The following is a 12,492-nucleotide window of genomic DNA, read 5'->3' as shown; positions in this document are numbered from 1 at the left end:
TATCAACCATTATACTCACTGTTATATAAAATGTTCTACTTGACTATTTTAAGAGGTTCCGCATTAACTATTATATTCCCTGTTATATAAAATGTTCTACTTGTTCTACTTGTTATATACAATTTTTTACTTGACTGTTCTAACTGTCCTGTCAACCATTATACTTACTGTTATATACCCTTTTTGTACTCGACAATTATAGCTGTCCCATTAACCATTATTTAAACTGTCCCATTATAACAGTTGCCGCATTAACTATTTATTGACTGTTATACACAATTTAATAATTTCTTTCATTAATTCCAATTTACTTGTCATATTTGACTGTTATACTGACTGCTCAACCCTCACACTCAGTTGCCATACAATAATTTATTTTGCTGTCAGCTTATCCGCTTATGTGTATGCCCGAATGGTCCCCGGAGATGTGAAGACATTTCACTAAAGTTTCAATCATTTACAAATCCCAGACCGAGAGCCGCCGTGGACAGACAGCGCGAAGAGTTTTGCCAACTGAGTAAACATTGGATGGCCAAGTTTGGTCGTCGATGATATCGAATACAAATAAAACTCAAACGATGCAACAAACAAGACCAAAGCGAAATGTGTTTAAAGGTAAATAGAAGCTTGAAAAATGTGAAACAAGCCAAATAATAATAAACTTCAGCTCCATTGGGAGCTGTGGCGGGCCAAGTGAGAATTGTTGTTTGCAATCAAGCAGTGCTCAACAATAACAGCCATCGGGAGGGGGCGGGACGAGGCGAGTTGAGGCGAGTTGAGGCGCTTCAGCAGTAGTTCGAGCAACTGTCTGTGTCTGTCTGTGCAGCAGAGGAATGCGCAACGGAGCTGGTGCTGGTGTTGGGCCAAAGTTTGTCCAGCTAAAAGTGCTTGAAATGCAACAATGGCGTTCGAAAAGCTGCCTTCAATTGGCGAGAATCCGGGCAAGGCGAATTCAAAGTGGTTCCTCATCAAATAAAGTTAATAAAGTGGACTGACTGAAGCCACTCCATATGCCATTCCAACTCTAACTTTAACTCTCTCTCTCTCTCTCTCTATCTTTCTCACTCTGCTACTTACTCAATTAAATAAAACCGAATCGCTGTAGGAAATGTCATGAAACAATTAAAAACTTGTGCCCTTCCATGAGTCAATCAGCGTGCAACAGAATAAGTAGCTCAAGTTGAACAACTTTGCACTTGCAACACTTTAAATGCCCCACGAGACACCGCCGCCGCACGCACATAAAGAAACACGCAGACAGTGCGAGAGCGGTGCTGGTAGTGGTAGTAGTGTAATGCATTTTATAGTGGCGCTCAAATCAAGAAAAATTGTCATTGCAAATTCAAAGTGATTGAAGCTAAAGCGAAAACTAAAGTTGTTAAAGCTAAGCCAAAGCGTTGAATGTTTTCTAGAAACTGTGTAATGGAAGACAATTTTTATATTAATTTTTGTTAAAATATTTATATAGATTCTCCTATTATTCTAGAAAGTTGAATATGCTGTGAAACAAATTTATAGATAATTTTTATTTATTTTTTTTTATATATAATTTATAATTTGTTTTATATATAATTATATATATTTTTATATATAGTTTTTAAATAAATTAAAAAAAAATATTTATATAGATTTTCTTATTATTCTATTCAAGCTCATTTTCTAGATTCAAGCCAAGCTACAATTTAATTTATCTTTTTGGTCGTATAAGACTCTGAGAACATATATGATTGGTAATACAATATATATTTATCTATATATTCATCAATATAATTTTTTGTCAATGAAGGTGAATTCATCAGGATAATCCCCTAATGCTATAGGATCGGCATAAAACTCAGGCTCATAGATGAATAGGTGTCGATCTACTAGGCCTGCGAGTTACGCATGGATATTTTCCCTATTTCACATTCTTTTACCAAAATCAAACTCAATATTTTCAATAGGTTAAACACTCGTGTTAGTAAATTTAATGGGATGCACTGACATTTACCAAAGATTTCATCTCATCTCATTCCAACACATGCGAAGAGCTAGGCAAATCATTTCGCTACACTTGCATCAATTTGGGCTGTTATGATGTATGGTATGTATAAGGAGAGTAGAAAATGCACGAAAAGAGAATAAAAAATAAAAAGAGAGGAAATAAAATCAAAAGTACATCTAAGTTCGACTGGCTGTGCCATGGAAACGAAATGCCAGCTGGGGGTGATCGCTAGTCCCTATTCTATTTTGCTTAGCAAGAGTGGGCGGAATCAGTCTCTTCTTCTATTTGGCTGTGACATTGACTTGATGGAACCAGCCATATCGCCAGCTGGTTGCCTCCGGATAGTTGTACTTGACATCCGGCGTATGGCCGTAGCGCGTCTCCAAGTAGGACGAGCGATTGCCAGACCTGAGCAGCTGCAGTTCGTCAGCGGGCACAGATTTCATGGGCGTACGGAACTGGCCAAAGAAACGCGCCTCCTGCTTGGACAGATCATAGTCGAAGATCTTCGAGGACGACGGCCGATAAATGCGATTATTGTGCCACTGCGCCGCTCGGGGCAATGCGCCAGCAATAATCCGCATTCTGGACGATATGTTATCCTGATGCCTGAAGATCTTCGCCTTGCGACTGCCCACGGCTGTTGCATTGCTGCCATCCGATTTGCCTGCCAGCTTGGAGCTGGTCGAGTTCAGGCAAGGCTTAACCTGAATTCTTGGAGCAGTCTGCACGGAGGCTGGGCTAAGCTTGTGTGCGCTGTTCGTTGTTGTTGTTGTGGTTGTTGTTGTTCTGGTGGTTGCTGTTGCCAGCTTCTTCTCTCCATTGGCCACTTTTGCTGCAGTTGCTCTTGTTGTTGTGGTTCTTGGCTTCATGTTCGTGGACTGATTTACGCCGCTGCTAACATTTTGTTTTGCACTTTGAAATTTTGTGGTAACTTGTTTATTTTGACAGCGAAACATTGTATTTACGTGGATTTATAAGTGGAATGCTAATAGCAGCTAATAGCAGCACCCTATAATAATCTCTACTGAGGCATGGGCTGCTTAGTTGCAGGCTTGAGAATTCAATTTAGAATAGGAAATGATTTGATGGGACAATTTTACTTTGAATTACAGTTCAATATAGGTCGAAATAAATTGATTGGCTGTAGGATTATCTTTCAAAATAAAGATATATATCTTGTCTGATATATGTATATGTATGTATATGGTATATAGTAAAACAACTACAGCTACTACTAGCACTAGAATAAAAGTAAGAGTAAGAGAGTAGAGAATACTCAAATACTATTAAAATACTGGAGTAGCTTGAAGAACTAACCTCTGATCACTGGACTAAATTAAAGTATTATATCTGTAATGAATAATATATATGTATGCATTTCAATATAAAATAAAGTATTTTTGCTGCATTCCAATGCCAATCCAATTAAAGTCTAGTTGATTAAAATTGCAGTCCAGCTGCATAATATCAAAAGCCATCTTTAAGTTCATATATATTTATAAAATATATATGTATATATTATTTATATTATGTTTATTTCAATAAATGTTTACATTATTGCTTATTGTTTCCACATGAATATTATAAATAAATTATGTTAATTTAAAAACCAGCATTTTTTTTTTATTTATTTTTTTTTTTTCGAACAACATTTACCAGTAAATATTTTTTTTAGTGTTTTTTTGTTTATATTAAATACATTTCAAAGACAAAAACTTAACATGTATTAAATTTTTTTTATATCTATACCTATTTTACTGAACAGCTTCAATGACAATTACCAAAAGCCGGATGATTTTCCGCCGGGTGGATTGTGCACTTTAATGGACGAGCGCACGCCGGATTTGTCCAGTTCCTCTGCAATGCATAAAAAAAGGGGGAGAATAAATTTGAAATATTCTTAAAATTTAATTTAGAATATACCGCTTAGCGAAAAGGATGTTTCCTGCATATCCCGCTTGCCATCCACGCGTCCAACTCCACTCGAAGCGACGCTGGGTGTGGGATTGCCAGAGAACATGGCCGAAGGAGGTTCGATTTCAGCCACGTGAACGTCCAGTTCGGCCAGCTTTTTAGTTACGCTGCCATTTAGTGGCACCTGCTCATCCCTTGCCACCTCCTGCCCTTCCCCCTCCTGCTCCTGCTTGCCCTCAATACTGTCGTAAACAAAAGGCGGTCGCAACGGCGTGGGTATGAAACGTCCAAAGCCCTCAGCAACCCGAACCTCTCCATTCTCCGCGCAAATGCGTCCGCGCACCAACACATACTCAGGCACGCCATGCACAGTCATGCCCTATGGGAGAGGGAGAATTTTAATATAGTATATATAGACTATATATGTATATATGACTACCTCAAAGATATTGAAATCGCACGCATGATGATGAGTATCCTTGGAGATGGTGCGGGTTGCTTGCGGATCCCAAATAACAATATCAGCATCTGAGCCATTGGCTAGAAATCAAATGAATAGTAATAAATATTAATATATATATTTAATATTATTATATTACATTTAATTAATATTAATATGTAATAGTTAAACAATTATAACGTTTAACTTAGGTAAATTAATATGTTTATTATATTAAGTAAACAATAAAATTTTTTAATTATTATTATTATTATTATTATTTTTTTTTTTACATTATTATTTTATATTATATTAAATATTTAAATCTACATACTCACCGATTCGTCCCTTTTTTGGATATATATTAAATATTTTGGCTGCATTTGTGCTGGTTATGGCAACGAATTTGCACGGATCCATTAGGCCGGAATGCACGCCACGCTCCCAGACTAGAGACATGCGATCCTCAACGCCATTGACGCCATTCGGTATTTTGGTAAAGTCGCCCAGGCCCAGCTCCTTTTGCTTCTTGTTAAACGTGCAATTGTCGCTGCCCGTCGTCTGCAGATCATTGCTGGAAAAGGAAACCCAAATATACATATGCATTTTAATTTATTTTTTAAAATCAATTTTATACTTGCAATGAAATGACAGCGATATATATTATCAATATTATGAATAAAATATGAAAATATATACTCACTACGGCAAATCATCTTTGACAATGACAAAGGATTTGCTGACTCTGTTGGCGTCATCATCTGAGTTGTTGCATGATATGTGGATGTGATATACATATGTCAATATGTTTGATTAAATGTCACTTTAAATGCATGATTTATTGGCTAAGAAACGTATTGGCTCTGACAACTCACCTGGCTAGCAGCTTCATCAGAAACTCGGGCGTGGTCTTGTCGGGTCGCAGGGGCGGACTCAGCACATGGGCAGCCGCATGACCAAAGTGCTGGCAGCGATAGTGGGTGCCATCTGTGCCGAGAGCCGCCGCCAGGGTCTCGCCGTAGATGTACTTCCCACGATAACGCTGACGAGCGCGTGCTACCTCAATGCCCGCCGATTTGCTCATGACGTGCACCACGTACAGTGGACAATCGACCTGCAGAAGAATTTTTATAAATAAAATTGAATTAAATATCAAATAGTATAGATGAAAATATAAAATAATCAAAACAGTATATCCTATGAATAATTTTGAAATGCTATTAAAAAATAAATAAAATAAATACAGATATTAAATTTTAAAAGTCATGTAAATATTTACATAAGTTAACGCTAATCTTGAAAGGATAACATAACTCACTTCTAACAGCATGCTGAAATGTATGTTAATTAACATTACTCATCACAAAACACGATGTTAATTTAACACTATTAAAGCTTATGGTTTTTGCTTGTTTGCTTAAGGTGATTCCAATAAGAATCCAAGCTTTCACGAGAGTTAGAAAACTGACAGAAAGATAGATAAATAACTAGTATAAATTATAGCCTAAGCTGTTATTAATGACAGTTAGCTAATTGTAGTTTATATATTATATATGTTAGTTACATTTGTGAATATAGTATATATGCATGCATATTTAAGCTTAACCCACCTGATGAGCCAAAATGCAAGCACGATGCACGGCCTCAGCCTCCACCTCCTCCTGTCGCGACAACTCGTGACCCTCGGGTCCAGTAATGCCCTCGGCTAGCAGTCGCTTGGCATTCTTGGCAATAATATCTCCATTCTCAGCATGAACCTGGAACAGCAAACGTATAAAATTTAGAAAAAAAAAAAAATCACTCTCAAATATAAAGACTTTAATGTAAACCCACCATAGCTACAGCATTCAAGCCTCGTATGCGCTCAAAGACATCCAATAGTTCCGAGTCATTCAGCTGATAGAGGCCCTTATAGGCCATAAAGGTCTTGAATGAATTGATGCCCAGCTCCTTGCAGAGTATGCCAATCTCATCAGACACCGATTTCGACCACCAAGTAATGCCCACATGGAGTGCATAATCACAGCAGACCTTGGGATCTGCCCAGCTGCGCCATTTGTCATAGGCCTCGATCATGGACTCGTTTTTGTTTGGCAACACGAAATCAACTAGGGAATGGGATTTGTTAAAATCACAAATACTTAGATTGATGTATATAATGAATACCTACTTATCATGGTTGTGCCACCAGCCACAGCTGCTTTGGTTCCGTGATAAAAGCTAAAATGAATAATCGTGATAAATCGTTTGATCACTATTTATAGCACTCCAATCACTTACTCATCCACTGCCACCGCATTGCCAAAAGGCAGCTGCATGTGCGTATGCGGATCTATGCCACCTGGTATAATTAGCTTGCCGCTGGCATCGATTGTGCGCACGCCACCTGGCACCGTTATATCGGCAGCGGGTCCTACGAATCTGACAAGATTTGAATGTTAGCATGTGTACATAGAGTTATCATATGTACTTAGCATATTTACTTGATAATGCCATCCTCTATATAAACATCAGCTTTGAATGTCTTGTCGTGATTCACAATTTGGCCATTTTTGATATAGACACGATTCTGTGCGCTTTGCAGGTGTATGGGCACTTTTTTAACTGGCGTCGACATGTCAATACTTGAAAAAATATATAAAAATTATTTTAATAAGATTAAATATTTTTGCATCTTTTTATTTATTTTTAAGTGAATATTAAATATGGATAAATTGTATTTGTCTATGACTAATTTATTTCCAGAGCAAATTATTGATAATAGGTTAGTTTTCTCTTAACTCTTTGACCACATAAGAACAATAGAAAAATAAATTTCACTTTAGCAAGAACTGCATAAGATATTATATTCTATTTAGTTTTATTTTGAAACTACTTTTTTTTCGAATTTATATACCTTAGTTTTTGATAGCTCTATAAAATTTATTTACATATACCTAACAACTGTCAGATAATTTCTAATCAATTGACAGGCTATCTTGACTATGTCAACATTTATTTATGAATAATTACTTAAAACAATACATAAACATAAACTAACCAAGACAGTCTCACTCTCTTTGGGTAAATCTATATATGTATGTATTTATACGAAGTTGGCCCTAAGAGTAGCTTCTGCTGTCAATACTTATGCATATAAATATCAAACAGAACCGTAAATAAAGGAAACAAATACATAAAGTAAACAAGTCCCTATATATTTCATTTATTTTTGTTTTTCTTCTTATTGCTTAATCAAGCTTTTCCTTGACATCAAGAAAAAAGAAATGAAAAATCTTATCAAATGATTACGAAATTGATAAGTATAAATAATATTATGTTTCTGTTTATTGCACTGGCTAACATGCGTTCATTTAACTTTTCAAAATCGAACTGTTGTTTGTTTGTTGATAAGCTACATATCTCGGCATATGTATATGTATGTGTATATTCAAGGGTTTACCATCTTTGATAAATGGCTGATAGCAGAGGTTTGCTCTTGTCAATGGTAAGCATGTTTAGTTAAATATATACTTTAAATGCATCAATTTGAAGTCTTATCAATTGAGATAGTCGTATCTATTTAAAGAGCGACCTTTTCCGAGATACAGCAGACATAATGCCGACATGCAATGCATTTTTGTTTTTTTTTTTTTATGCCTCACTGCCCCAGATGTGAAGTGACGCAAGGAAATGTTGTGCTTTAAATATAGAACACACTTGGCGAAATATTTTAGGAAATACGTAAAAAAAAAAAAAAAAAAAAAAAAAAAAATAATAATAATAAATAAAAAAATATATATGTATATTTATAAAAATTATAAATATGTATTAAAAACAAGAGAATTTTAAACAAAATTAACTCAAGCCTAATTTCTTTATGTATATATAGTTCTTATATATGGAACTGTATATGCATAAATGTTTTCATATATGGCATATTTGTTATGCTAACAGTTTCATATGTTTTCAATGGGCATGCAATAACAACAATCTAGTTTTCTTATAGGTACCAAAATAGCCGATTCAGCAATTATCTACGTAGCGGCCACATGTGAATAATATTAAACACAAACACAGACACACTCACGCATATAAACGACAATACATATTCAATACATATTCACAGATCCAAATATGTATTCGCCTCTGGCTTCGAAAAAAAAAAAAGCAAGTGCGAAAAACATTATTCTCTGACCTACTACCAAATAGTTGATGTGCGATGTAATCGCATTAGCAGAGATTAGTTTATTTCGAGCACACTTGATTTGTATTTATAATTGTCTTCAAACCATACACTATTTCAGAATTTTTCAAAAAAATTAACCTGTGCTATAGCTCAGCAATAAATTGCAATTTTTAATGGCTTTTTCTATATATTATAATTTTAGTATATAGATTTGTTTCTCCATATGACACGCCCGTATATAAAACAAATAAATACTTATTTGTTTTTCGTTACGTTCCAGTAGTAAGTTCGTATAATTTACCGTTAAGCTTTGAATAATTTTGGAAGTTTAATTGCCGACAAATCTGGCAGTCAACGCACAACGCAACCGCTTTCGCCAAAAAACTCTGATAAGACTGAAGAAAATTGGTGCTAGCAACAGGTGCTGTTAAACTCAAGTGAACTGTTAACCAAACTGTTATGTTAACAGTGGCAAAAGTATCGATAGCCTATCGAGATCAATTGCTGTGTGAATGGGCGCAAATATTTGAAATTTATGTCAGCGAAAAAAAATGTTTATGTAACTGTTTAAAACTAAATAAAAATTAATCGTATGAAATAAAACAAAAATAAAGAAATTTTAAGTAATATAGTAAATAACTTTATTCCATTTAATTTTTATAAATTCATTCAATTAACATTTTATAAATTTAAGCTTTAGAGTTTGGGTTTAGTTACATTTTCTTGGCAGCGATCCGAGTTTCTGAAGTGCTGTGCGCCAGTCTAAAGGCGGCTTTCATTATTCCTGTCGCTAAGCAAACATTTATGTAAGCATTTCCATTGAATGCATTTCATATAAGCTCTGACCTTAATTCTCTACAACTTGTATGTCTTCCGCAGCTCTAGTTACGTGTTAAAGCTCAGTTTGTAGCTAAAAGAAAATTTCTTTAGAAAATATCAGCTCTAAGTCCCTATCATCAGGACTAAGTCTTTAGAGATATGTAAATGGTTTAGTCTTAAGTCTTGTCAATAGAAATTTATTATTTAATCTTTCTCAGGGGCTCAAGGATTACTGCTGTAAGTTCTGTTACAAGTATGTATCATCAGTTAATTTATTGTTTTTGGCATAAACTCTTTCCCTCTCTCTCTTTCACTTTCAGTCAACTTGGTTATTTCGTGCACTAAATTAAGCCCTATAGCCAAAGGGGGATTTATGTTTTTATTCAATTTTTGGTGGCTGGTGAGAAAATATAAAGTGGATTATACAGAGATAACAGGCAGGCCACAGTCATGTACATACTGCATACAAATTCTTCCTTTTTTCGTATTTTTCCTTTTTCCAGTTTTTTTTTTGTGTTCCTCTGTTTGGGTGCAGGAAGTGCAGAGCATCGAGCCAGGCACCGCAGCTGGCCATAAAAATTGTGCAGAGATATGTCGCTAGCCGTGAAATGTTTATATGCATGTGGGTCGCGTGTCCTTCTACAGTTGCAATCGAACCGAACTGAATGAAAAAACGGCGACTACATACATATATATGTAATGCTCGATATTGGCAGCTAGCGAAATCCAAAAGCCGATCTGTGCCACTTTTCTTGTGGCATTGCGGCATTGACTTGTTGGCTAATACCTTTAAGAGTGCTACCACTTAATGCCTGAGACAAGCTCTCTCACTCTCTCATACTACATCTCTCTCTCTCTCTCTCTCTATCTATCTATCTATCTCTGCTGGCAACTCCTCAAGTGGCTGCTTCCTATTGCTATGCTGTGCTCGTCATGGCCAGAAATCCTTTTAGCTTATTTAGCCGTTTAGTTAAACGCAATTTGGACGTTTTGCTTTTTGGACGCTTTTGTTGCCATTGCTACCACCTGCTGTAAGTGGAGCGGGACGGGGCGTTTGGGTTTAGCTGCATAAATTAAACGATAAGTTGATTCTGTTCTTTTTCATTGCTTTTGCGTATTCGTTCGGAATTTATGCTTGAATCGAACTTTAGTTAAGCATTCCAATGACAGCCATGATAAAGTGTTCACTTCTCACGATTGTCTGCAAATATTAGCTCTGTACCGCTCTCTCTATCTCTTACCCTCTCTCTCATTCTGATTTAAGAGCATACATAATGAAGGCACAATAGTTGAACTCCCAGAGATTTGCCCAAGTTACTTCTGTCTAGAGTTCAAATAACTTGCAGGTGAGTGTAAGAATACTCGATTAAATATAAATATATAAATTTTGTATTACAATTTCTGAGTTCGATTAGCAAGGCTGCATTAAATATTAAATATGGTCAGAAGTAATTAAAATACAATAATTCTTGCTTGTCAAACGCAATCATTTCATCGTCGATTGTGCGCAATTGGTATTGACAGATTATATCTGAATGCCTTAGCACAAACAACTAAAAATAAATTGAATTACATATTGGAAATTGATTTGCTCAAAACAAACAAGAGAATAAGTTGAAACTTATGAAATAATGACTACAATGAAATAAGTAGATGCAATTAGCAAATGATATGTATAATAAAATTTTTAAAATATTTTCTTCAGTTAATATGATATATAATAATATGATATATAACGATATAAAAAGATTGTTTGATAGCCAAAGAAAATATTAACAAATTTCTCAATATTTCTTAAGAGACGCAACAGGCTCTATATGAACCCACTTGGTGCAAGAGTAAAAATATTATATAAATTATATGGATAAAAATATATTATAATAAAATGAATGTTAAGCCACACATTCCCATATTAATTATTATTTTTGATTTCAATGAAATATTTACTATGCTTACGGCATCTCTAACAATAGTTCACTAACTCATACTCTATATATGTATATGTATATATTTCTAACGAAATCTTCTCGGTTTATTGCCCTTTGTTTTCTGCCCAGATTCAATTTGACAGCAGCAGCAACTCGGGCGACAGCTGCTCGCACAATTTACTTGACGTGTCTTGACCATTAGTGCGAGAGTTCTTTTCTTTCTTTGCTCTTGATTGAGTTGGCTTCACTTCGATTCTCTGTTTCAATTCCATTTCCATTTTCATTTTCTTTCCTTTATCCATTATCTGGTAACATTTTTATCTATCAATAGTTTTGAAGCGGCGCGCAGCTATTGCCATTAATTTGTGCGACATTTGTTCGCCATTTTAGCTTTTAGTTGCTATCTCAACCGGGCTAAGGACAACTGCAACTCCAACTCCAACTGAACTCAACTGCCTGACTGATTGCAGTCTGCACTTTACGGCAATTGGTGGCACTTTGCGCCAGCCAAGTTGAAAAGCTGCGAGTTTTATTCTAAAACTTGCTATTAAGTGCCGACCGGCGCCACAATGCATCTGAATTGCGAAGTGCAACTGCGAAAAGGTGGCTAATAAGTGAGATTTAAGCTAAGATTCCTGTTTAAATGTACCTTATAATCAGGTCTTTAAGTAAACAATTTAGTGAGCAGTTACTTAACATGCCTTCAACAGAGCTGCTAACATTTACTTAACTCTGTTTTAATAGAGAACTTCATTATAAGTATATATAATGTTTTGAAACTGTTAACATGTCCTTAACACAGCGAATTAGCAGTTATATAACATTACTTAATATTTAACAGTTGGCTTATGTAAAACCTTAAACCTTAACATTTATATATATATAAATATTATGAAAATGTTAACAGACCTTTAACATTGTCGTAACATAACATACATTCACTTAACTCCTTCAAAAAAACTCTATCAATTCCATACACAAACACCCAAATAACCCCTTAAAATATTTACCCATTCATAACTTTCAAGTACAGTAAATAGTCGCTAAAGCTGCCGCGTTCAATTCATGGCTATGGCAGCAGCAAGCGGATACTCCGTCTAGATAGATAGATATGGAGCGAAATGTAATTAGTGTCTGGCCAAGACTTTGGCAAGCAGAAGTAACCCGCAATAGTTGGTCTAATTGGATTGAGTATTAGTATTAGTTAAATCGAATTTGAGCACACGTATTGATTAGG

General features: G+C 35.4%; 2 protein-coding genes across 3 annotated transcripts; both read right to left on the bottom strand.

The window, feature by feature from the left end:
- Positions 1 to 1,933: 1,933 nt before the first annotated feature.
- On the bottom strand, positions 1,934 to 3,045 carry LOC6579887. The gene has a single exon (XM_002005724.4). The coding sequence runs from the start codon at positions 2,941 to 2,943 to the stop codon at positions 2,266 to 2,268; it is 678 nt and encodes a 225-aa protein (XP_002005760.2). The 5' UTR covers positions 2,944 to 3,045; the 3' UTR covers positions 1,934 to 2,265.
- Positions 3,046 to 3,666: 621 nt separating this feature from the next.
- Positions 3,667 to 8,908, bottom strand: LOC6579886 (dihydropyrimidinase). 2 transcript variants are annotated; one of them, XM_032730205.2, is made up of 11 exons: positions 8,810 to 8,907; positions 6,824 to 6,965; positions 6,621 to 6,761; positions 6,511 to 6,560; positions 6,174 to 6,448; positions 5,951 to 6,097; positions 5,216 to 5,454; positions 4,679 to 4,914; positions 4,341 to 4,441; positions 3,911 to 4,280; positions 3,667 to 3,844 (listed from the first exon to the last, which is right to left on the bottom strand). In XM_032730205.2, exons 2-11 carry the CDS (start codon positions 6,955 to 6,957, stop codon positions 3,765 to 3,767), a joined length of 1,773 nt encoding a protein of 590 aa, XP_032586096.1. In that variant the 5' UTR covers positions 6,958 to 6,965; positions 8,810 to 8,907; the 3' UTR covers positions 3,667 to 3,764. The 2 variants fall into 2 exon arrangements, with proteins under 2 accessions (XP_032586096.1, XP_043866714.1); XM_044010779.1 differs by lacking the exons at positions 3,667 to 3,844; positions 3,911 to 4,280; positions 4,341 to 4,441; positions 4,679 to 4,914 and adding an exon at positions 5,083 to 5,101 and having other exon boundaries at positions 8,810 to 8,908.
- Between the last annotated feature and the right edge of the window lie 3,584 nt (positions 8,909 to 12,492).

This window comes from Drosophila mojavensis, unplaced genomic scaffold, assembly GCF_018153725.1.
Source record: "Drosophila mojavensis isolate 15081-1352.22 unplaced genomic scaffold, ASM1815372v1 contig_80, whole genome shotgun sequence".
Lineage (NCBI taxonomy): Eukaryota > Metazoa > Arthropoda > Insecta > Diptera > Drosophilidae > Drosophila > Drosophila mojavensis.
This window is presented reverse-complemented; position numbering and strand designations above follow the sequence as displayed.